The sequence below is a fragment of the Oxyura jamaicensis genome, chromosome 7 (assembly GCF_011077185.1).
Source record: "Oxyura jamaicensis isolate SHBP4307 breed ruddy duck chromosome 7, BPBGC_Ojam_1.0, whole genome shotgun sequence".
Taxonomy (NCBI): Eukaryota; Metazoa; Chordata; class Aves; order Anseriformes; family Anatidae; genus Oxyura; species Oxyura jamaicensis.
In genome coordinates, this window is record NC_048899.1 from 23591693 (window position 1) to 23617604 (window position 25912).

Sequence of the window (25912 nt, forward strand, 5' to 3'; positions counted from 1 at the left end):
TATAATCTCTCATTTTGGGTTTGCCGGGCTTATTATGGGTGCAGAGAAGGTCTTGGACAAGGGAACTCCTTTCCTCCTTCCTTTAAAAATACTCTGATCCTTCTCCCCATCTACTTCTTGCCTTTTTTTTTTAAGTAAAACCTTTCTGCTGCTTGTTCCTTGAAACTCTGACTCATTTGAAACGCATTTTTATTACTTGTCCTAATTTACGAAGCTGGCTTTCCAAGAAGCCGGGGATAAAACAAGCTGATTTGTGCACCGGGAGCAGCAAACCTGCTACCGGTCCTGCTGCTCACATTGCTGAGCTGCTCGTGCTCTGGGGATGCCGCTTGCCATGGCCTGGGGAGATGCCAGCTATGGCATCCAGCTTAATTTTCAGCTGTTGCCACCCCAAAGGGTGGTGGGAACCCACTTTTTTCACTCACACTGTCCCTGGGACTGTGTGATTGCTCTGAGCTGGGCTTTTTGTTCTCTGAACCCAGCTTCACAGGAGCAGCAGGGCAAAGGAAACTCTGTTGATGACAGATGTGTCAAGCTGGAACTTAGAGATGAAATTACAGTGTTAAGACCTTAATAACTGTGTTTTTCTCACTGCGTAATCATTGATCTGCAAACATCCAAACCCACCTGCCCAAATCCCCCAAATCTGGGGAGAGAGAGTCCCAGTCTACCTCCAGCTCACCCCCCTGCAGCTCTTCTCTTCGTCTGTTTCTTCTGGTGTTTCATCTGAAACTTGTATTTACGAAAGTGAAGCAGGAGATGTCCTGAAAAAATGTTACAGCATTTTTGTATCTCTGTGTGAGTTCGGAGAAGTTATGTTCATTCTCTGAACCTGCCAGCACAGTTCTGCCTCTTACAGTGCTCTGCTTTCCTGACTCACCAGATCCCCATCCTAGAGGACTGGGGATGATCTGGTGAAAATCTCTTCCTGCATCTCACCAACTTGAGTTTCAGCCCACAGCAAGTTGTGGCAGTGAACTTTTAGCATGGAAAACCTACTGTTTCTGTCCTCTGTCTACCTGCAGCGCTGCTTCCCTCTCGCTGTTTTCCTTTCCAGCCTTTCTGCATTTCACTTGTACCTCTTTGCCTCCATCTGTCCCGTGCCAGGCTGGCAGCAGCAGGGCAGGGCCCGGGGGTACAGATGCTGGCATTGGACTTACTGGGGAAGGAAGGTGGTGTGGTTTCTGCTTACTTGGCATGTTGCTTGGTGTCAGCATGCGGTGGACTTCGGGAGCTGGAAATGGAGCTCAGCAGTTGCAAAGGCTTTGGAAGGGAGTCTGAGATCTGATTGTTAACGCAGTTGTTAAAAAAGCCCAAACACAGGAAGCCAAATGTGTGCACAGAGGCATGCGGAGAGGTGGGGCTTGGTGCTGCGCCGCTTTGATTTTTATTTTTTTATTCTGTTGGGAAAGGTAATTAAAGCATTACTCATCACCCCTGTGCCCTCTTCATGCCTTGTCAATGATACGGCAAAAACATCCAGAGCTGGTGCCACTGAGGTTCCCAAGCTGCTGGTTGCCTCAGGCAAATTGAATTTTCATGTACTCATAGCACAGGACTTGGGTGACGTTTATGGGTTTGCATCCATCTCTTCACATCCGCTGTTTCTAGTTGTGTGGCCGATCCCATGTGTCTTGCAACTGAACTCAGAGGTGCTGAAAATCCTGGTGGTGGTGGTTTGATGCCCACGTGCTAAAGCTGGGCACATCATTCACCAAGGGTAATGATGCTGCTGTTCTTCTGTGATTGGCAGTGGGTAGCGAGTGTGGTTTGGTGACCAGACCATGCAGGGACAAACTTCTTCCACAGGCAGGTAAGAATCAGTGCTGTAAGGGAGAGAATTTCAGTCCTTTGCTGTAGAGCACTCTGACATGTAGATGTGTATAGAAATCAATTTGGTTTAGGCCACCCAACAGTCGTCTGATTGAGCACAAGTTCTGAGAGCTACCAGCCTGACAGAGCTTGACTTGCCCAAGGGGGAGTTCATAGCCCATAAATCCTGGGCTTGTGCCTTGCCCTCTGTTAAGAGTTTGGAGGAAAACCATAAAACCATACAAACTTGGTGCTGGCAAGGAGGCGTGAAGCTTTGCTTGACTGTGAAGGTCTGTGTTCAGCTGTGGGACTGGGCTGTGGGGTCAGCCCCTGCCTCCTCCATGCTGATGTGCCCAGGTACCTCCAGCACCCGCACAAGGACCTTGCTCCGGGAGGATGCTTGGGCTGCGGCCACCTTGGTGATGAACCAGGGGAATGGCTGGATTTTGGAGCTTGTGCCAAAAGGGTTAGAGGTGGAAGGAGAAGAGGGACACAGAGAAGAGATAACTATGCCAAGCATCTATAGTTACTTGTTGGCTCTCCACATCTTACATCACACAGGATCCTAGAAACGCTGGGTCGGAGCTGGGCAATGTGCTGCAAGACAAACGCTTCCAGCTGTTCCCCGGCGAGCACATCTCAGCAAGTGCCTCTCTGTGGCTTTTCAGGTGGGAAGGTGTGGGCCTACTTATTTAGGAAAAGAAAAAATAACCCCACCACTTCAAGCCTTCAGCATCCACCTTCATAATTAAACCCCCTAATCATAAGCAGAGCGCAGTACGTGACTCTTCTGGGAGCTGTTTCTTAAGGTAATTTTACATTTTGCATTATTTCGCTCTGTGCTTAGGCCTGCCTACGTGCCAGGATTTACTTAACCTTAAGCCTGTGAACAGGCTTATTGAATTTGGCCAGGACTTGACTTATCTGTAATGAGCTGCAGGTTGCTTGAGGCTTGATGTCGAGGCAGTCCTACATGTGTTTGTGTAACGGGCTGACCCAGCATTGTCACTCCTGCACTGACAGCATCCTCATGCCCCACTCCTTCTCCAGCCTCTTGACATCCTGCTCTGAAACGTGGGACTTTGTAGAGGGGCCACCCACAAAGGTGTGTCCTGAGGGATGGAAACCTGCTCAGATACTTTCATCCACGGGGAGAGAGGCAGTGGGGAGGGAAAATGTGGCAAGAAAAGTCCAAAACCCAGCTGGGGTGGAGGGAGGATGCAGCTGCCTCTAGGTGAGGTCTTTCCTACAGATAAAGCGTGCCAGAAATGGGTAACTTAGCAAATACACTTACAGTATATTGTAAGGAGATCCAAAGAACGTGCTTAGATTTGGATTGAGTTGGCTGGAAAGGGTTGTGTCTGTGAAGGTTTTTGTCTAAAGATATGAGAAAAGAAATCAGAAAATGATGAAACATTTCATATTGACCTTGTAATGAAGCATTGTGCCTTAGAAATGCTGAAATGTTTCATCTAGATTCAAAATCTGACTACTTTTTTTTTTCTTTACCCTGCAGTGACATTTTTCATTTAAAATAGACCTGAAATATGCTCTTTTTCGTAGGAAAAAAAAAAGAGGAAGGTAAAAATCAAAGAAAAATTAGAATTCCAGAATGAAAATAAATGTTTTGGGACTGAGTAAAGTAATTTGACTTGAGCCCTAACAAAGCTTTTTAGTGTCTTGATTTGTCAAAGGTCACAGAAATAATTCAGATGTTGGTTTAAGTCATTTTTTTCCCCTTTGTTTATTTACTTCAGCTCAGCCACTTGAGAAATCCATTATTTGCCTGCTTCTTATTGAGTACGTAATGATGAAAATAAATTGTTACCAGTCTTTACTACTCTTTTCCCATAAGGCTGACACAGCACAGAGGAGGAACCAGATTCTTTTCCTTCTAGCATGACACTGGGAAGATTGTTTATAGCACTTCAGCTCCATCCCTCCACAAACCAGCAGGGATCAGGATCGTTAAGGGCAGGATTTAGAGTCTGTGGGGTCGCATAAATTAATTGAAAGCAAAACTTGTCAGACACAAATTTTGTCCTGAGTGATGCGGGAGGAATCGGGCTCGGATCTCACATACCCAGCAGCTAGGTGGAGGGAAAAGATCCCCTTGCAAGAATTAAAAAACAATCGTACCTTGTTTGAGATCAGAGAGCCAAATATAGACCCTATCGCGTTTCCTTCCCTCCTCCTTCCGAAGCGCGGCCTTTTGAAGTGCACTTTAAATGGGATGTGGATAATTGACTCCATGAACACCCGAGTGAGTGCTCTGTTGGTTTAAGCGATTGGTCTCAGTTGCTGATTCCTGTTTTGTTTTGGATGATTTTCAGCCCAATTGCCCCGTCAGCTACAATTAGGACCATTGATAGGACAGCTGAAAGGTCACCCATGGCTCACAGCAGCATCCAGGAGCTATTTACCCTGTGGTGTTCTCAGCTCCGAGGCTGTGTGTGTCGACAGTTGGCTCAAATTGATGGTCATTGCCAGCCGGGGCATAAAACTGATCAAAAGGGACATCAGGGGACTGTTTTACAGGAGGATAATTGACTGAGAAATGAGGTCGTCGTAAGATGTAACATTTGGATGAACTTTTCTTTAATGAGACGAGAGAGCTCCTGATTCTGTATAAAGGGGAAATTTTGAACTGCTGGGCTTCCTCCATCCCGCCAAAGCTGCGAGAAAAGGAAATAGAAGTGGGACAGAGCAGTGTGTGTATCCTGTGACTTCCGCAATAAATCTCTTGCTGTCATGGTCGAGTAACATCTGCCATTGTTTGGGGCTTTGTGCATATGTACAGGCAGTCTCTGCCATCTGAGATTTACACTTGGAGGAATAAAATCTATATTGAATTATATAGACTCAGAAACCACTTGGAAGACCCTAGTCAGAGATGGTCCACTTGCAAAGGAGGAGATTGGGTGTGGTGAGGTTCTGCAAGGCTTTGGTTTGGTGGTGTTTGGTATTCTCCTTAATTGCTTGGATGAGGGGAAAAAAGAATATACTGATTAAATAGGCAGATGACTGTAAGCTGGGTTTGCCAGCAGCTGGGCTGATAGCATCAGACTTCCAGGTGACCTCGCACAAACTGGGGGAGTGGTGTGAAAAGAAACATTTGCGGTTTGGTCAAGACAAACAAGGCTTTGCAGCCTGGCAGAAACAATGGACCGTGCCAGTGTGGGATGGGGACTGTTCCAATTAGGTGAAAGGACACTACAAGGAAAATGCAGGTAACTTGTGGGCCAGGCAAGAAACAGCATGAACTTCAAACAGGGTGGTTTTAGTTAGACTCTTTGGTTAGACTCCAGAGTCCACAGGGGATTCTTAAGACTGTTGGGCAATTTTTTATTAAGAGGGACATAGTGACAGTCAGTGCTGCTCTGAAGCATGGGTTGGAGGTCTGCCTATATCCCTGATTGCTCAGGGTGAGATGAATATTTTCCCCACCCCTTTTATTCTAATAACGAAACGTTAACATTGCTGTGAGGATCACATGAAGAATTTGATCGTAGACCAACATTTTCCTCAAGCAGCTTGATGGAAGTTCTGCAGCTGTGGGCACAGATTTCAGTCAAGTCTGTAGGAACATCATCTGAGAAAGGGAGTTTGGGTCCGGTCTTTCAGGAATGTACAACATGCACAGATTCCCCCTTTATTTCTACAGAAGCTGCACTTTATGCAGACTTCCACGAGGTCCAGAGGTCAGGGTGTTGCACTGAGCATATTCCTTTTAAATCTCGTCTGTGGCTTCTTCTTGTGAAGATTGCTGGTGCTTTTAAAAAGCCTAGCAGCAGGAGACCTTTTCTATCAGTGTGTTTCCATCCATGTTTGGGTAACACAATGAATGCAGATGTAGTAGGAAACTTTTGATTATCTATAGGATTTTTCTGTGGCAACTTCAAAGCTCTGTGGTTAGTTATATTCTGAGGCTTTAAATGGATATGTAGTGTGTTCAGAACTCTTATTTAATTTTCCGGTTTAATCTATTGTCCAAACATCGTTAATGTTGTCTTTGAGGCATGGGACAGCTTTGATGGAGTCTTTTTTTAATTTCTGGCTGTCACCCCGTGCAGCCATAAACAACATCCTGCCTGCTAATGAGAAAATTCAAGTTAATGCAGTCACATGTCTTGTGGAAATAGATTGGACTGGCTGGAAGAAAAAAGAAACCAGCTTTGCTCACCTCCCCCCACAGCTAGAACTAGCATTTGGAGCTCTGACTGGGAGGAGAAATTTCCACAGATGAAGATACTCCGTTGCAAAGCAGCATTACTAGCTGAAAATAAAATTATTTCATAGACATATCTTTAATTCTTTAATCTCCTCTTGTGAGTTATCTTTTCTACTTATAAACATCTATAACGTTACCCATTCAATACTGCGTTGGGCTCAAGTGTTCCTGGCAAATTCAGGCTTGTGGAAGCACTTGGCTCGTCAAAGTGGGGGAGCAGGGTACGCCGTCAAATACACGTGAAGCAGTTGCACGATGTTGCTGTCCTATCTGCTGCTTCCCCCACCCTCCCATATCCTGAAAAAGTTTCTGTTTAGAAAGTAAAACCCATGTATGTCTGTGTGTATGACCTTGGAAAAACTTGGCGGAAGTTTGGCGGGGGCACAGCCCAAGGCAGGCCGGCCTGGAGTTTGCTCTGTTAGGCCGCAATCCCGTGCGCCGTGCTAAAAGTCTGAAACCTCTGTTTGGAAGTGAAGGATTAAAGCGGCATGGGCAAATGAGAATAGGTGTTAGCTGATCTCTACAGCAAGTTTTTCTCTGTGGAGACGTTTCACAGGCAGGTGTCCTGCTTGCTTGCAGGCAGGGCTCAATATGGGTCAGCGGTGCCCACATCAAGCTGTACCAGGCACCATGCTTGCCATCAGCTATGGCCTTCCCTGGCACTTGCACCCATTTAACCACACTTACCTCTTCCCCCCAGTAAAAAAAAAAAGTTGACATTTGCCATTTCAAACTACCACTGGAAACAGGTAGTGTGACCACGCAGGGGCAGGCCTGGTGGCTCTGCCACATTCATGTCACATCTGTCCTCTCACATGTCACATCTTTCCTCTCTCCCTCCCTGTGTCCGCAGAGCACGGCTTTGTTGGCTACTCCGAAGAGCTTTTGTTCAACAACACGCTGCCAGACTACAGCCAGGGGGAGTCCTTCTTCACTGTTTTTGGAGTGTTCTTCCCAGCTGCCACAGGTACTGTGAGTTTTACCCTCCCCTTTTCTCCACAGGCACATCTCCAGATGAGCAGAAGCCAGGGGGGTTTCTGCAGGCCCCTTTTGGTGAGTACTCAGCCAGAGCAGACTCATGCAGCCGATTCAAAATGTACGGCCTTTCCTGCAAAGCCTCAAATTTTGCACAGTCCTGTCTGGTTTGCTTGAATGTGCTCTGCTTTCTCTCTGTGGTCAGAAACTGCTCCTCAAGTCTGTGGGTTGATCTGATGGTATCATTCCCTTGTTGCCAAGGATTAGGCACTGATCTTGACCAATGCTTGTAGGCCAAAAGATACCAAGCCTTTTTAGTAGTGCCAATCATGATTTATCTTGCTCAATAAGCCTTGTGATTAGATTGTGCTGGACAGGTGGGAAGGGGACAGGAGGGCTTTCCCTCCAGCCTCACGGTGGCTGAGCTTGGTTGGTGCCGTCGCTCAGGATGCTGACTCTCTGCACTGCCCGCACAGCAGAGCTCACGTTTGTTAAGTTTAATTGGATGCTTTTGTGTTATTCCTTCCCTTAAATTAAGAGGAAGATCGATGTCCCCTCTCCACAGCTGGCACTCTGTAGTAGGAATGAAATAGCTATCAGTTGGAGTTACAATACCCTTTGTTGATGCTGGTTTTTAAGCTATAAAAAGTACTGATTATGAGCAGTTTCCATAGTGATGAATCCTTGGATTATAGGATGAATTTGCAGAGGATTAGCTCTAAGCAACTAGCTGAAAGTTGTTAGCAGAATTGCTGCAGTACAGAGAGACAAACTAAAAGGTTTTGTGAAATAGATGAGCTGGAGGAACAATCTGCTACCAGACAGTCAGGTATACCTAGAGCAGGATCTCAAATTTTCCTTTGAAATCCCCTCTCTTGATTTACCTGGCTGGCTGTTGCCTTCAGGTAGGCTTCCTCCTGGAAGAAGAGCCTGCCTGAACTGTCGGCACTGTGGAGAAGTTGGCTGCTGCCCTCTTCCTTATCGTTTTGTCTGGCCAACACGAGTCCCCCAGCCACAGAAAGAGACCTTCCTTGTGAGCCCTACCACTGATGCAGGAGAATGTTTTTTTCCAGTTCCCTGATTACAGAGGAAGGAATAGTTATGACAAAGCAGAAAATGGTGATGGTTAACCATATTAAATAGTTCTCCATCACCGCTAATGCTTGGCTGCTAGGAAGTAGGCCAAAGCTAATAGATACCATTTATTTAAAGTCCTGACAGCCTGTTAATTTGTTAGTTAGTGGCAGTAACACCAGTAATAATGTTAAGTATTCTCCCAGAATACAGTTTGGGCTGATGTGTAATTACTTTGGTTGCTGCAGAGTTTTTTCTTGTGTTCAATTGCTTGGTTATTTAGAGGATTTAAATTGCTCTTTGGAGCAGTGGTGCCATATAACACCACCATTGTTCCTGTTGTTGCTGTTCATAGCGCTGCAGTGTTTAGGAGCCTCATGAAAGAAAACACAGTGCTGTATTAGGTGCTCTACATGGGAGAACTTGTGATCTGATTAAGAAAGATTAAAAAGGCAGGAGATGGGAGTCATGACTTCTCTGCTCCAGATCACAGCTGGGAACCCAGTGCAACTGTAGAGGTACTGGGAGTAAAGTTCACATCTCCAAGAACTGGTGCAAAGCCTTATTTTGCATGCTTACCTATGCTGGGGGCTCAGTGCTGGGGCTGCAGAGGGGACACCAGTGTCCCACGGGCTGTAGCACAGTTGCTTCCCACTGTGTTGTGGGTGAGAAGATGCTCCTGCCTGGAGGCAGCCTCAGCCCCCCAGCAGGACAGGCTGTCTGCGAGGCTCCAGGTGACATGTCAGGGAGGGTTTGGGCAGTGGCGTTAAGAGCAGACTAGGTAGATGCGATGCAATCTCCAGGCCTCTTCTGCAGGGCAGAAAGGAAAGAAGCAGCAGGGATGTGTGAGCGTTGCTGCCTGGCTACACCTTGGGTTTGTGCTCCTGCACCATTCCCAGCACCATCCCAAAGAGGCTCCCACTTCTGTTGGGACTCCCTCAGTGATGGGGATGCAGCAGCAGCAAAATCCTATGCACTAAGCTAGGTGAAACCAAAATCCAGGGAGAGTTTCAGTAGAACAATGTGCTGTTTGGTTTGGGGGTTTTCCTTTGAATGTTTACTTGGGTCAAAGTGATTTTTCAATGTTATTTTACATTTTATTATTAAATGTTTTGTTTGCTCTTTTTAATTCCTAGCACATGCTAGTTTGCAATCTAAGATGCTGTTTTGGTTACTATTATTTTTTTATTTTTATTTTTAAAGTAAGTAGGAAATTGTGAAACAAAATGTTTGGGCCTTTCTGTGACAAAATGCTCCTCTTTGAAGTGAAACTATTTTGATGTTCTCAGGATAAGCCCTTTATTCTCCCCTCGAAATTGTTATCTGAATTCAGCTGGTTTACGTTTGGTCTCTGGGACATACTGAAAAGCATTTACAGTTATCTGTTTCCACCCAAAATAGCTCAAGAAACTATTGAACACAAGGACTCAGATTTGCTGGCTTAAATCAAAGACTTTGATGATACTTGCTATGGAAGATGTGAATATACCGTATAGAGATGCTGTGCGTTAACCACATGTTTTTTTTGAGCATTTGTAAACACCTTATTTTGCTGCCATGTTGTGAAAGGCAGCTCAGCTACCTGTCTAAGCAGGGTTTTTGTGGGGAAGGAGGCTCAGGAGCTGCCTGCCCACATCACGCATGCGATTGCTCAGCAGCCACACAGCTGTCAGTGCAGCAACAAAATGAAGTTAAACATTTCTGTGGTGCAGCGAGCGGTTTTCTTTTCTACTAAACCCCCAAGGTGTACTGTTTAATGAAAGAAGTGTGTTGTCATGTGATGTGAGAACGTAAGATGATGTTTGAAGTGGCATTAGTGGAAAATGTAGTTGTACTGACACCAGTTGTGAAAAAAACCACCATACTTGGCACTTGCAAAATGACAGCAAATAGATTTAGAAGTTTTGGGCTAAGTTATCAGATGATGTAAACTGGCGCAACTCCACTGGAGCCTATGGAGGGGTTCCAGCTTACATCAGTGGAGAATTTGGCCCTTGAAAAAAAATGAGCTGCAATTCCTATCTCAGATTTTCCATTCTTCATCTCTCGGTGAAGGAAAAAAAAAAAAAAAACAAAACACAACACTTTTGCGCTTTATAGTGAGTTTGCTGAAAAATGCCAAGGGTGTTTGCAAGCAGTTGTATCTGCAGTTGTAAGCCATAGCTGGTAGAGCTGTGTGCCAGAGTTGGTGGAGCTGACGACTGTGTCTAACCTACAATGTAGGTGGTCCCTCCATGCACGTATCCGCCGCCTGGATGATTCCCAGGACAGGATTATGCTGGGAATAGCAGCAATGTACAGACTGTCTCGGCCATAATTTCCTGGCTGAGCTGACCATGTTTTCATGCTTCCTTGTCCAGAAGCTTTGTCATTATCTGCTGCTCTCCGAGATAATAGCCAGTGTGGAAAATCCAGCCTGCTATCTCGTTGGAACAGAGAGGTGGGTAATTTTCTCCGTGGACAATCCGCAGATAGGATTGCTTGAGTTCAGGCAGGATTGGCTGTTTCCTTGGGGGGGGGGTAGGTCTGTGTCTGGAGAATGAAATGTCCCAACTTCTTCACTTCATTGAATTTGTAGGGTTTTGTTTTTCTTCTCTTGAGTAGCTGAAGTCTCTGGAAACCCTGTTTTTGGCTACTTGCAAGGCAGACCGGTGTGCTGTTTGGTAGGGGGGTGACTGAAGCTAGTGCTGGTGGAGTTTGTTCAGTTCCTTTTGTCCTTTCATTGAAGAGTGTGGTGATCAGTCTGCTGCTCACAGTGATCTTCTTAGCACTGCTCTTTGGCAGCTGACACGCTGTCTGGAAAGTTACTTTTTGGGTGGTGGTGGTGGAAAGGTGGCTTTGGCACAGTGCGTGCTTCTCCACTAGCAGATTCCCCATAATTGCAGCACGGAGGAGACAACTTTGGGCTGACTGGCTGGGAATACTCGTGTCAGTTCTTTCTGTGGTGGCCTCAGCTTTTGGCAGTGGAAGCTGTGACACCATGGTGACCTTGGAGGTTGTGAGGAAAGCTGGTGGTGGTGTGCACTGCTCTGGGTCCGACCCCATGTCACTGCAGGGCAGGGGTCAATCATCGATCTCAAGATCCCACTTATGTGGGTTCTGGAGGCCATCTTCTGGCTGCTCCTCGGTATGTGTGGGTCTGTGGGAGGGAGGCAGCGAGGTGAACGGGGCTGTGCAGTCATCACTGTGCGGGTGACTCACATGGCTTCAACTTTTTTCATATTCGGTCCAGAAAACGCCATTTTGGTGTTTCCCCAGTGCTTTGCTGAGCTAAGAGCTTGGATGAGGAAGAGGTGAGTCAAGCTCAAGCTGGAAGATAGAGGAGTGGTGCCAGATGTTTGGGAAACTTGTCCAAGAGGTACATTAGATAAACAGCTGTCCTTCTGACCACAGCTTGCTCCCTTTGGAAGAAAAATTCAGGGCATTCTGCGTTCTCCGCTTTGCCCTTGAAATACAAAGTAGCTTGTCACCAAAGAGTGCTTTATAGATGTTCCATTTAGTCTGATGTTTTTGACCGTTTCCATGGACTTCTGCCTTCCTAACTTGTCTCACCTCCAGCTAAGCTTATTGTATAACTCTTGGATAGCACTTGAAAGCTTTATCTGGGGAAAAGCTCACCAGCTGATGGGCTTTTAGCAGAGCTACTCAGATCTATGTCCATGGAGTAGTCTTTCAGGAGAAAATTAACAACTCGTTTTGATTTTTAAAGTCTTCAGCATGGTCCCAAGGATTCAGATCTGGTCTAAATCTGGAAGACAGCTTCTCTGGGAGCAGAGAAGTGCCAGGGGCCCAGAGGGACTGAGAGCAGCTGCTGGGGCTCTGGCCCTGGGGTGGAGAGGATGACAGAAAGGAATGGCTGCTGGGTGGGCCTGGGATGATCAAGGGGAAGAGGAAAAAAAATAATAAAAGAAATAAAGCTCTGGATCCTTAGCTTGATGTGTTTGGCAACATGTGAGTGCCTTATGCTCATTAGCGTGCTGTCCTCACAGCAGCACAGCGAGCAGAGGAAGTGTTATGATTCCCATTTAGCAGATGGGGACATGAGGCTGTGAAAATGCACAGGAAAGCCTGGGATGGAGCAGGCAGCTGAGCCTCTGGTCCCTGATTAGCAACCAAATGTTTGCTCCCTGGTGGCTGTTGGTCTGTGGCCGTGCAAGGTCTTTAGAAAAGACGCCCATCGGCTGAGCTGGGTTTGTTCCCTGTGCTGTGGGAATGGTTCCACAGCTCCTGTCCACCCTTCGCTGAGAAAATCCTCCCAAGCAGCAGTCAGTGTTTGAGCTTTAACATGCGATTGTTAAATGGACCAGTTGTCCTGGTCTGGAGCTGCAGCCACTTGCATTTGCAGCCTCAGAGGCTGACTTGGTCACTCCTGTGCCCTATGAAGCCATGAATGGCTGCTGGCGTTGGCAGCCGAGTGGCAGCCCTGTGTGCTCTCTGCTTTCTGCCTGCAAATGCCGTGGTGTTGGCATCCTCATCCTCATCGCTCCTTGTTACTGGTCTCACCTGAGCTCCCAGCAGGGTCCTGTGGGTGCTGTGGACTGGCACCTGGCCCTCGCAACCTAGTGATGTTTGTCTGACATCCAAGGGATGGGACGGAGGTGGGCAGGAATTAATATGTCAAGGAAGCTCTTGGACTGCCTTCAGATTGTCCAAATTCTCATCAGGAATCCAAATCGCAGATTCTATTTATTTAGAGGAGGTATCTGAAATATTCTATCAAAATTTGGGGGATAATTTGATGAGAAAAGGTGTGCTTTCTTGCCAAGTCTGTTGTTACTCCCTCTTCAAATGTGGGTAAAGTCTCTTAACCCTTTTGTAGCTTGGGTTCCCAGTCTGAATGCAAAGATTTTAATCCTTTGCTCCATCCTGTTTCCTTTTCCTTTGTTGTTGGATGCTAATTTGTTAGGCTGAGGTCTGTCTCTTGTCATACAGTACCCTGTACTCTGGCCTAAAATAACACTTCAGTACTTTATTCTTAGTTCTGCCCTGTGCTTTTTGTGACGCTGGGACGATCGCATACCCACTCAGAGCTTCTATTTTCCTATCTGCAAAGCAGAGATAATGCCAGCCTCCCGGCGCCGTGAGCGATGCCTGCGACACACAGCCCTTGGATGGAAGGTGCCACCTACGTGCGGAGCCTCTCATTCTGCCCTCTAAATGCGCCTGTGATAGCCGTTAACAAGCACAAGCTGCTCTGCAATCGTGGCTGTCCCCTGTGAATGTGGGCACCTGTAATAGATCTGGTCTAACCGGCAGGGTCTGGGCAGGGTAGGACAACCTGCTGAATGTCCTGCAGTGATGAACGGTGGCATTTTTCTTTTCAACACTCGGATGGCACTGTTTTCCGCTATGGTTGCATTAAGATAAGATGGGTTTTGTTTGGATTTCTGCTTTTTCACCCCCCATTCTCCCCCAGCATTGTTCAAACTGGACAAAGGCTTCTTTGTAGACGTGTTAGCGGTAGCTCCTTTCTGTTAAAGACAAGAGCAGTTACTTACCAAGCGGTTGATGGGAGCCAGTAACCCTATCCGTGGCAGTACAATGAAATGATATAGTTACTGTTCTGAAGTAATCGATTAAGTGACTGATTAAATTATATTGCATATTATAATATATGTCATGTACGCTATAACTTAGATTAACTCTAAATTGTATTTATGTCTACAAAACATAGGTGTGATGGCCGGGTTCAATATGAGTGGAGATCTCCAGAAGCCTGCTACCAACATCCCCCTAGGGTCTCTGGCTGCTATTGGCACCTCGTAAGTAATAGATTGGGGAGAATTTACTGTCTAGAGCCTGCCCTGGATGTGACCAGCCCATTTCATACTCCCATCAACCTTTTATTACTCAGCCATCTGGAAAATTAAAGTCTGGCTCTCATTCAAATCCTCATCCATTACCACCACCTACTCCGGGTGGGTTGGAGAGGAGATTTGTTAATGTGGATACAATCAGCCCTTCCTCATGCTTCAGCCTTCCTCTGCCGGATGGGATGTGTTGGTGCTAGAGCAGTTGTGCTGCTGCAGCCCGGCTGTTCCCAGGCGGCATGCAAAGTGCTGGAAGGCTTGGAGCACGTGGTTTTGTCACTTCTCGCGGTTGGTCTCAGAGTGCTCTCATTGCAAAAGAGGAAAATGCAGTTGTTATTATTGGAGAAAACGGTACCAAGGGAGGTAAAATGACCTGCCTGTGTGCAAGGCCAGGGGAGCACAAGTGCCCTGCACACCTGGGCAGAGCAGTACCCCTGGGAAATGCTGTTTTCCAGGAGTAATAGGATGTTACGTGTTTAAAAGAACTTCGGTAGGTTCCTGCCTGCTTTCATAGCCAATTAAACTACTTATGAAAATATCACATATATTTGTGTACCCAGCTTCAGACAGAAAAGAGGGACCTTCTGAATTTAGCGGGATTCTTGCTGTAACTGGTGCTCATTTTCTTTTGAGTCAGGGGATTCACATCTCTGCTGTCTGGACTTTGCAGGCAGCCTAGCTTATCCCTCTGCCCGAGTGCTGGAAAAGCCAGAGATACCAAGGAGGATCATGGCTGAAGTAGTAAATTTGGGACATTCACAGATGAGGGGACCTGCGTACGGGCAGGATGGGGTTATTCCCCCTGTGTGCATATCAAGAGCGCAGGTGTCCTCACCTCAGGGTACCGTGCCATCACTCTGTGGCTCTCCCCGCTGTACTGCAGTGGGCAAGTGATGCGTGTGGGTGTTACACCGAGCCTTGAGGCTGCTGTGCAGGAGCAGCCAGGACAGGGTGACTGAAGACCCAGTTTACAGGTTCTTGGCCGCCTTCTGGCTCTGCTGGTGGGCACAGTACTCAATGGTCATGTCTGGTTGGTGAAAATTGTTTGTTTTTGTTGCTTGCAGGTGGTTTCTGTACATGGTCTTTGTCTTCTTGCTGGGAGCCATTTGCACCCGTCAGTCCCTCCGCTACGACTTCATGATAGCAGAGAAGGTAACTTGTTCAAAGGACTCAGCGTGGTGTTATATAATGGGGCTTTCAAATTTCCATCGACATTGTTGAACGCTTGAACTTTTCCCAAATCCTGAGCAATTTGGGTGCCCATCTCTCATTGATATTCAGGGGATTTTCCCATTGCAAATCCCAGTGTACAATTGATTTGAATAGCCTTGCATTCACCAGCATATCCAATAATGCTGAGTCTTGGCGTAATCACCCGGCAATAGCTTGAAGAGCTGAAATATGCTAATGTTGTCCAGTGATAAATGCTGTATCTTATTCAATGTATCCTTTCTCATCGGTGAAAGCTCAGACCAAATTGAAATCTCTAAAGAGCTGCACTGCTTATCTTTACTAAGTCAAGTGAAGCTTACGTTTTCATATGGAGTGGAGCAGTAAAATTATTGAACTTGAGATGTTCCACGCTGGTGTATATAAATGAAGGAGGGTTGTAGTGTTACAGGCAATGAACGTTACCATAACAGGCCTTTGAAAAGAGAGCAAAGATTTTTGTGTGTTGCTGTCTTACTTTATATTAAGAACTAATTTTACAATATTCAGCATTATACAAAATCATGGCCTTACAATATATAACTATTTTCCTAATTAATTGGAGATGTTTTCTGTTAATTTAATTTATAATATGATTTTAATCTAAAATGTCAGTTTGAGACTCAAACTTCATTCTCTCTCAAAGTAATTGTAGCCCTAGACTTCCTCCAGTCCCCAAAATAAGCTCCAGGTTGTTGGTGGGGCTCCTATGACCTCCTGCTAAGGTAAAAGAATCATCTCTGTTTCAGGGAACAAAAAGAATGAGTCTACGTTCGTTAAGGCAACACCTTTGTTATGTAAATGAGATAGAGTTAATGGATGAAAAGTACAGTAATGAAATGGTACTTATAACTGAACCAGCTGAAGGGAGAGAGATTCTTGAGGCTGTGTTTTAAGTTCCAAACCCTCTGTAGGGAAAAAAATGAAAAATCTCCCAATAAGTGAATCTGGAGATATTTAGTTATGTTAAATAACTAACAAACAACAAGAAAGCAAAATCAGTTTTCTCTTCCCTTTTCATGGTACAATCCGTATACTTGTGTGGCTTCTTTAAGTTGCTTTATATTTTAATGACTTGGTGTGGACAGAGAGAAGGAGAGAGAGGTTATTATACATTGAACATGCAAACTCCCCGTTTTCATCAGTCACAGGTGAAACGAGTGTTTAGTTGCTTTTCTGCCTCACAATACTTGTTTGGCTTTTTAAACACAGAAATGAGATTCAGTAATTTCCCTTCTTAATGAGCCAGAAGTGCCAATTTCTTACGAAGTATTCATACTCTCTGTGCTTAAAACCAACAGCAAAACCTTTCATCAGCCTCAGTGAAAGGGACTCTTCCCCTCTAACCCTGATTTGAATGTCAAGTAGAACATTTAAATGCAAGCATTTTTGGCAGCTAAACTAATATATGATGTCTGGCACAATTGATTGTTTCTGTCAAGTATTTTTCAAAGCAGGCCTGTACTGTAGGAGAGGGAAGGGAAGTTCTGCTCGTAAGACTCCCATGTCCAGGGTCTGTCCATTTGTCTGATGGAAGCTGATACCTGCTAATCTTTCCCTCAAGTTTCTTCTGTCCCACAAGATAAAATTCCCAAGGCAAGTGGATTTTCATGGTGAAAAGAAGTGTGTATTTGAATGGCAGGAGATTGGTACGGTTCTGAAAGACGACATTAATTTTACATGCCTTCCATGAGCAGCGTTTTCTGTCTCTTTACCCAGTCTCCTTTTTGCCACATACTGATTTCATAGATAAGAAAAAGGCAGATGTATCTTCAATCATCTTTAGACATGTAAATTTGTGTAATTGCTGCTAATAAAGCATATGCCACCTGACTTTAGCAGCAGCAGAAGCTCAGAGGATGCAGAAAATGGCAGCAGGTCCATTTAGATGTTATTTTCCATGAGGAGAAAGGCAGGAGTGGAGGTCATGAAGTGAGTGAAGGTTGAAGGGCCTGGCTGTGCTGTCCTCTGGCACCGTGTTGAGTGCACCTCAACCTGTGCTTGCAGCAGTTGACACTGGGGACCCACGCAGGGGTACACCAGTTCTTGCTCCTGTTTGACAGACCCTGAGAGCATTCAGCCTCCCTAGAGGGAGAGGAGGGATGCTCTCAGCTCCATCTGTACTTGGCATTTCCCCTCCAGCTTGCCTCTCCCTGCAGTTTGGTGAAGGCTGGTGAAAGCTCGGGGCTTTCCCAGGAGGAGATGGCTGCACCCCCTCCCATCCCTGCCATCCCTCTGCTTGTGTGACATTTGTAGGAACTTCTGCACTCAGACCTGTGTCAGACTGAGCTGACAGGAGCCTGTTCAAAAATCATCTGGAAACATCTGGCAAACATGGTGAAAACAAGTCTTCCCATGGAAAAATGAGCTAAAAACCTGTTATTAGCAAACCAAGAGAAAAACCCTTAAGTCTCTGTATAGGCAACTTGTATTTTGGCCTGTAGAAGTTGCCCATAACTACAGGGTTCACAAGGACCTCCCTTTGCTCTCCTTGAGAAAGGTCAGAGCTATCAGGCTTCAGCTGAACTTTGCAGAGTCTGTGGGTGCTGGTGGCCGTGCCTGGCTCACAGCTTGCTGCTGCAGAACTGCCAGGTTTCCACACCTGCAGGATGCGCTACGCGGTCGCACTGGCTGGCAGCTCAAGGGGATGCTCACTACAAACTGGTAATAAAACCAGCCTTGGAGCACTGTGGCTTTAAAGAGTTTGAAGTGTCACATTGACTGAAGGAAATTCTTTACTCATTGAAGACAGGAAACTAAGGTCATTGTATTATATCCCTTGGAGCATATTTTTTTGAGATGCCATTTGTTTAAGTGGCAAGTTTGATTTGGTTTTACTGTAGATTTTCTTTCAGGATTGGTTTTCCCCTCTGGGACGCAGGGGTTTGTCTTCCTGTTTTGGATGGTTGGAAGCCTGGGTAGCTTTTCCTGTCTGATGTGCTCTGTATATAAGTGATCTCTCCTGAAATAAACTCACTTCCAGTTACTTAAGTGGAATCTAATAGCTACTGCTTTGCTGCAATTGTTCCAAGTGACAAAGAATTTCTTGGATATGAGCTTGTCAAATGGCTCTGTTGGTACAGGATGTTCTGTATTAAATTACTTCTATGGGATAATTTTCCCGTATTAATTGCTTGTACATTATACCACAGACCAGTTAAATTGCTGCTTTCCCAGGGCTCGCTCAGTTCATTATGCAATGTCACAAAATGCAGGGGGTTTCTGAATATACATGTGTTTAAAATCACTCACAGGTCTTCAAAGAATGAAGTAATCAACTTTGCATCCTCTCTGCTTCCTTCAGGTATCCTTGGTGGGTTTCTTGTTTTTGCTAGGTCTGTACATCTCATCCCTGGCCTCCTGCATGGGAGGGCTCTATGGAGCACCCAGAATCCTGCAATGCATCGCCCAGGAGAATGTGGTCCCCATGCTCGCCTTTCTTGGACGTGGGGTTAGTAATCCTTTCTCTGAAATTACTGTCAAAACCTAACCTGAGGGAAAACTGTCGATATAAGGAGGCAGTATTTCTGTGTGTCTGTGGGGCAGGATGGGATCTGTGCACCCTATCTCAGCCATGCCCTTCCCAAAGCTGTCAGTCCTGTCGCTGTGCCAGGACAGCCCTTCCTGGGCTGTGGGACCTCCTCCTTTTGGTCCCTTTCTTTTGAGATGTCTCCAGGAAAACAGCCACTTATGGTACAACTTTGCCTGTGATTTGTTTTTTGCAAACACCTGATCTAAGCCCATGCTGATTGTAATCATGACCAAGGTACTTAGCTCTTCTGTGCCCTCCCTTTCAGGGCAGAGGCCTGAAGCTTTTGTCTAACCACTCTGGTTGGATGGATGCTAGCTGCCTCTTTATCTTTCTGTTCCTTTTTAATTCTTTCCTTCATTTGCTCTTTGAAATCTTCCTACCTTCTTTGGTGACCTCAGAGCTGAGTACATCACTAGTCCCAGTGCAGTGGATTCAGTTTGTCACACTGGAGAAGAGGGCACTTTATAGGGTGAGATGCCTTTTGGACTCAATAAAAATAATAACAAGAGAGTAGATTTGAAAGGTTAATTTAGGGGGCTGCTAAGGTTTAGATATACTTCAAAACAAAGCCTTGCTTTGAATATGACAAGAGGCTTTTTCCTTGTCCCAGTCACTAATCCTAATCCTAATTCACATGAGTTGTTCCCCTGAGAACAGTCAAAGTCCCAGTCACTAAGGATTGTGTAGTCTTGGGCTATACGTTTAGAACAAGTATTTCTTATGGACTTCCCTTTTTCTAAACAGGGAGAAAAAAAATTCCATTGCTCTAAAAAACCTGCAGCATCTAACTGTCTGTACTGAGCAGCTGGGAAAATCTTAAGATGTTTTACTCCTTCAGAGCAGCTTATAAATACAGAGAAATATTTCACAATAGCAATACTTAAGATTGTTTTTTAAGTATAATTATCTCCTCTATCTCATAATATTTCTCAAAGCAATTCTTGAAAATTAAAGTCAAGATAATGGTAATAATGATAGGATAATCAGGAATGGTAACAACAGCAAAAACTTCCAGCTACTGAGGACAGTTGTCAGGCAATCCCAGAACAGACTGTTCTCCATGTGGCAACGCTTGCCAAGTTGTCAGTGATTTAGCCCTAGGACTGCAAAATTGATTCCCTTTCTTCTCTGATAGTTTTCTGTCTTTCTGTAATATTTTCTGCTCTCAACTCTGTCTAGGCAGAGTGCCACAGTGGAAGTGCTCAAAAAGAGGTGAGACGTTAAAGGCAGATCACTTTATCCGTTCCTTCTCTCTGCCACCTTGAAAATTATCTCGATTTGGTTCATGGAGAGTTAATAAATGTAATTTGCCCTTAACAATCTGTTCCGTATCAGGTCTTCTTTTCCATGGTTTAGGAAAGCGCTGTAGTCAACATAACCCCAGCTAATGTGAAGGACACTATTGTTTTCTGTAGTGTTAAACCTAAGCCAGAGGCATCCTGAGATCGTACCATCTGTTCCCTTTCTCAGTAAGTCTTTCTAATACCTAAGATGTTTTCTGAGAACCATGTTCTTATCCCTGAGACATATTTCTCATTTCATTGTGAAAAGGCGTAAGGTCCAGAACCGGTCCCCTTTTCTATTAATAAGTGTAGAGGAAATATAAATAGTTTCCATTTGAGCTGTGTGTTTATTGGAGAAGCACATGCAGTAAATGAAAACGTAGAATGGAAAATGTTCCCTGTCTTGTGATGGTGTTGGTGTGAGGGGACTGTAAGAGCGCCTTTCCAGCCCATTGCTGAAATGCATCCCTCAGCTGCTACACTGCTGGCAAAACTCCATGTTGTGCCAAGATAACTTAAAGCATTTCCTTTTGATCCTTTTCAGAACCGAAGCTTGTTCTTAAAGGACATTGCCATGGTTTCAGTTTCTACCTGTCTTTAGAAAGTCCTTGGAGGTGAGGAGTACAGGACAAACCCTGATCCTAAAAGGGTCTTGGCAGAGGCTCTGATGGACACTTAACATCGTTTCATCTGACTCTCTAGCAATGATTGAGAAAGGGCATATTAGACCTAGGGTTAAAATTTGTGAGCAGATGGCTCAGCCTCCCCACTCCCTGATGTGCTTTGCTTTGTCTCTCTCTCGTTGTCTCCCTACCCCAAAGGAGAAGAACAAGCTGTGTTTCTCCTGGTTGCCTGCCTTCCTGACTGATGCCTGGCATTGCTGGTGCCCCCAGCATCCTTTAGCTGCTAAACCTTTCTGCTGCATTCTTCCTGGTGCTGGGCTGATGCAGCTTTGGTAGAAGAAAGGAGGAGATGCTGAGTACAGAGTCCCAGCAGACCATGGATTTAGCTCATCCTTGAGTCAGGACAGGGCCTGAAGCTGCTGATACAAAAATGGCACAAAAATACAAAAATCAGAAATGAACAGTTAACTCTAACATGTTTTGTTGCCAGAATACAGCCCAGACTTCCCATAGGCCCCACATGTCTCTCTGAAGGTTTATTGCTGCTTTAATGGTGTACTCTGAGATACAGAGGGAGACTTGATGAATTTTTCTAAGAGAAAGATTGAGAATTGGAGGTGAGGTGGGGACTCAGCAGCTTTTGGCTTCCAGTCTGTTCTTTAATTTATTAAGCCAAGGGGCCTCTGCTTGCATACATGGGGGTGTGTATTTCATGACTATGCACGTACCTGCAGACTGCTGGGGTGACCATTCTTTACAGCTGAGCCACCAGGGACCCTCACAGCAAAGCTCACGAGTATTAATTTAAATACCTTTCTTTTATTTATGTAACAGAAAGGACCCAACAGGACTCCAGTGGCTGCGATTTGCTTAACAAGTCTCATCACCATGGCTTTTGTCTTCATTGGGCAAGTGAATGTTCTTGCCCCGATAGTCACCATCAACTTCATGTTGACATATATTGCTGTTGACTATTCCTATTTCTCGATCTCCTTGTGCTACGATGATCAGCAAAAAGCTGGCAAGACACAAGTGGAAAACACTAAGCCTCCTCACTCTTCCCAGCCTTTGATTTTCAACAAGCCCTCCAGCCATGCATCAGATGGAGTAATTCAAAGCAGATCGAACGGCACCTTGCTGGAATTCACAAAAGACATGGACCAGCTTTTTAAACCATTTCGTAACGAGCCAAGTGCTAGCAAAAAAGGAGCTGAGAGTTTAACCCAAAATGTCAAACAGAAAAAGGTGAAGAAGCCAGCCAAGCAAACATTACAAGACAGCTTTCTTCTGGATCTCGATCATGATGCTCCTCCAGCTCAGTATGGCTGGGATGAGACTGCGGAGCCCCACCACGAAAGCTATCAGGACCTCGCTGAGCAGGGCCACCAGCTGGAGGTGGGTCCGTGCTGGTCGCCTGCTGCGGACACCCAGGGGACACCTGAGCTGCTGGAGCAGGGGGAGCAGCTCCGCAGCCAGGCGCCAGAGCTCCGCAGCCAGAGGGTGGAAGGTGAGTGTGTAGGAGGTGGGCATCTCCATGCTCAAAGGCAATTATCTACAATCTTAGTCCTCCAGGTGCTTTGCTGGAGGCAGGTGAGAAACTAGCTTGATACAGGGCTGTCATTCAGTGATTCATAGCAATAATATATTTTATTACAGGTGAGGGTAGAGTTCATTGTAATGAATCACAGGAGAAGCTCCAATGTAATTTCCCATGGAAGATTAATCACAGGAAAGCAGGCAGGACTGTATTTCGTGTAGGGCTGTTTACTGCATACTCATTATTCTACAAATGCGATCTTAACACTGTACATTAAAAACATTTTGAGTGTTATCTTGGGCCTTATTTCACCATGATGTGGAGTAGGAGGGATGGAGCCTTGGGAGACTAAAATTCTGGCTGTGGAAATGAGATGATCCCCATGCTGCAGGTAGAGGCTGTAATTTGTCACCCACAGCTAGGAATCTGAATTTATTTCATTGGCAATATGGGTGTTTTGCCACAGAGGTTGTTGTCTCAGACCTGTAGTCTTCTATCAACATTATTCAATTAAGCTTCATAAACCCGTGTGAGGGAGAAAAGAATTGTTTCTCTTCTTTTACAAACATGGAAACTGTGCCTCAGTTTCCATCGCAGTCAATGACATACGGGAGGCCTAAAGATAGACTCAGTACTGAAGTTGTAAATTTTTTTTGTTGATCGTCTTTTCTGCTTTCATTTTAGAAGTTTTGGTTAAGCTGTGCTGTACTCAACTGTCAGCTAGAATTTCTGGTTTGGTTTTTGGCAAAGTAGAAAGAGACCAATGCTTCAGCTCATCTTTAACTTCTTTTTTCTTTTCTTTTTTTTCCCCTTTTCTCCTCTAGAATCATCTGTAAGACAACAAAATCTAGAACTGGGGATTCAGCAAATTCCAGAATCATTCTACTCCAGATTCTGCAATCACTGGGTTTCCTTTGCTGGTGTAAGTAATTTTCTTTTATTTTGAGCACTGGTTTGTGACTGCCGAAAATTGAAGGAAATTCATTACTTAGTGTAAATACGCTCCAGTACTTTCAAATGGCTTTTGTTTCTGGTATCCCAGGAGGTCACCTGAACTAAATACTTCAGAGACCATAGACCCAGCGGTTCAAATTAAGAGAAAGGTGGATGATATTATTTAAAACATCAACAGCAATAAATAAACTCCAACATCTTAGGACTCTTCTAGAGTTAAACATCCGTGGCTCGCTGGGAAGAAATCACTGTGACCCTCTTTTCAATATGAACCAAACAGCCTGCCTTTTCTTGCCATGGAATGGATTGGGACCTCAGCTTCAAAGATGTCATTTTTATTTATGAAACAGTTTCTGCAAGCTCGGGGTGGCGTTTAATTAGCACTGAACTCCTGATCAGAGCAGCCTGGCTGTGAAATTCCACGTTTTGGGGGAGGAAGGTGGAGCGTTCCACCAGCACGTTACTTTAAAGAATAAATAACTTTTAAATAGCTTGTTCCTGAAGCCACTGAAGAGTTCAGGACATTTAAATTCTTCTTGGGAAGATGGATTAATGGGCAGATGACAGGAAAAGGGTCAGATATGGATAATGAGTGAACCATCTGGCTTTGCTGCATGGATGGGGATTTAATAGCTGTACGTAAAACATAACAAACACCCTTGAACAACGTACTGAACCCTTCTAATTTAATCTTCAGATAGAGTTTGACACCTTCTTTTCAGATCTGCTGCTCTGGCTGCCAGCAGACAACTACTGGAGAAAGGTCTTGCCAGACAGTGGCGCGGTGGGTGGGATGGATGCTGGAGGCTCCTCTCTAGCGATGACATCTCTAGGAGGTCGCACGCTATAATGCTCTCTCTGGGCTCAGTAACTAACGGGGCCCCCGAGTGCTTGTCATCACGGGGTTCAGAGTGGTTGGCTCTGCCTTTGTGGGGGAATTGACTTAGAGATGCCTGATGTGCTCATTAAAGCAGATTTGGTTCCTGTCCATAGTCAGACTCGGGAGCAGTTTGCAACAGAGATAAGAAGGGATCAACAATGCAAAATAAAATCACAGAAGAAAAATCAGATACACTTATTCATCCAGGCTCCTTTCCCCTCTGCCTTGTCTTCAGGCTTCACCAGCCATGTCGGCCGTGACTGCTTTAGTTCTTATGTGCTGTCCCTTGCTGTGCCTAGCCTGACCTGTGAAGATGCTGCTTCTGCCCCTTCTCATATGCTCCTTGAGCCACTTCTACCCTGCGAGCTGGTGAGGCTCCAGATACAGCTTCATGCTCCCAAATAACGTCCTGTTTGGCTGCTGCGGCTTGGAGCTCCCCATGGGCTAGCCAACGCTTCCATGACCTTCCATGTATGCTTCCATGTACATTTGAGTAGCCCAAGCAAAAACTCTGTCTCTAGGACCCAAGGTAGCTCACTAAAAGCTACCTGCATGCTGCTGAAGGTGCTGAAGGTACAAGCCTGTGCTGTCCATTGTTTATGACTGAGACCAAATGAGCCTCTGTATAGCATGGGGAACTCCTTGCGGAGAAACCTCAGCCATGCCATGCCCAAATCTTTTTTGATAATACTGGATAGAAATGCTTTATGTGTGGCCAAAAGCCACTCGCCGTGGAGTGCTCTGGAGGCAGGAGATTATGCGGTTCCCCCAGGGACCTGCACCACAGTTTTCAGCTGCTTATGCCCAGGAGGGTCCATCCTCCCACGTGGTTGTGGCTGCTGTTGTTCCTCCCATGGGCAGAGTGCAGGCTGTGCAGTAGATCTTGTGCAAGGAGAACCTTGGCTCTGTCCCTATCATGGGGTGTTCTTAAGAGGAAGACACCTCAACAGAAACACTCATTAGGGTAAAGCTGAGTGTCTGCATCCCAGGTCTAGATGGTGCACACCTACATTTCTTACACAGCACTCCCGAGAGGGCCTGAGAAAGATGGAGATGCAGAGATGCCATCAAAGCACTGGTTTTACACGAATTTGACACACAAGGTTCAGCGTTTCTAGCAATAAATAAATAAATAATGCAGTTACTGATGCTCTCATAACAGTTTGAGAACCCCAGCACTGCCTCACTTTATTAACGAGGTTTTATTGGAGTTGCAAACCATGCTCAGACTGCAAGATTCAAGAATAAATTGCTGAAACCATGTGAAACTGTGTGTGAAGGTGGGTATTCCTTCCTGGGCACATGCTGCCACCTCTCCCATGGGCCAGAGCAAGAGATGATCAGAGCTTCTCTGGTCTTTGCAGAACAGCTGTCAGATTGACAGCAATATACTACCTTGCTCAGGAGCTACCCTAAACCTTGTCTTTTCAACAGGCAATCGTGTCCCTCATCATAATGTTTGTCATTCAGTGGATCTACACCCTTGTCAGCCTGGGAGCAGCGGTTATTCTGTATTTCTACATTGGCCAAGTGAGTCCAGGACTCCCCCTGGGTGAGTAATTTTTTTCTGTATTATTAAATCTGCTTAAAAATTCATTAAGCTTTAATTTAACTTAATTAGGAATCGAGATGCTCTTGTTTAATATGCAGGTGGCACAGTGAGTGATGAGATTTAATTTCTTTGGTAGTTTCAATGCATTTTATGTCTGGCTCTTTAATATTTGATTCCAACTGTAACTAGCATTAGCTTGATAGTTTGCACATTGTGCTTGTTTTTCGGCTGTATTGTACTTTAAATGGCAAAAGCAGATACTAAGACTTAACGGGGATGGCAGATTGCAAACGTATCGTGGCAATGTGAAAAATCTGTTGTAAAAAATCTGTTATAAATACATTTTAATAAATTTAATTAATCGGTTTAAAACCACCTGAGAAAACTTTAATGAAAACGGGAATTATGACAAGTATCTCATTAAATCATAGCATTCATAA

General features: G+C 45.2%; 1 protein-coding gene across 6 annotated transcripts in view; it reads left to right on the top strand.

The window, feature by feature from the left end:
- SLC12A8 (solute carrier family 12 member 8) overlaps nucleotides 1-25912 on the top strand; it is a 52971-nt gene that overhangs the window by 22067 nt on the left and 4992 nt on the right. For 4 of the 6 annotated variants that reach the window (XM_035331293.1, XM_035331294.1, XM_035331298.1 and 1 more), the window contains 8 exons: nucleotides 6897-7010; nucleotides 13767-13854; nucleotides 14967-15054; nucleotides 18416-18562; nucleotides 21384-22056; nucleotides 22206-22286; nucleotides 22911-23008; nucleotides 25355-25472. In XM_035331293.1, coding sequence (XP_035187184.1) covers nucleotides 6897-7010; nucleotides 13767-13854; nucleotides 14967-15054; nucleotides 18416-18562; nucleotides 21384-22056; nucleotides 22206-22286; nucleotides 22911-23008; nucleotides 25355-25472 — 1407 coding nt within the window. The remainder of the gene's footprint in view (nucleotides 1-6896; nucleotides 7011-13766; nucleotides 13855-14966; nucleotides 15055-18415; nucleotides 18563-21383; nucleotides 22057-22205; nucleotides 22287-22910; nucleotides 23009-25354; nucleotides 25473-25912) is intronic. The other 2 variants (XM_035331297.1, XM_035331295.1) reach the window with 2 other exon arrangements.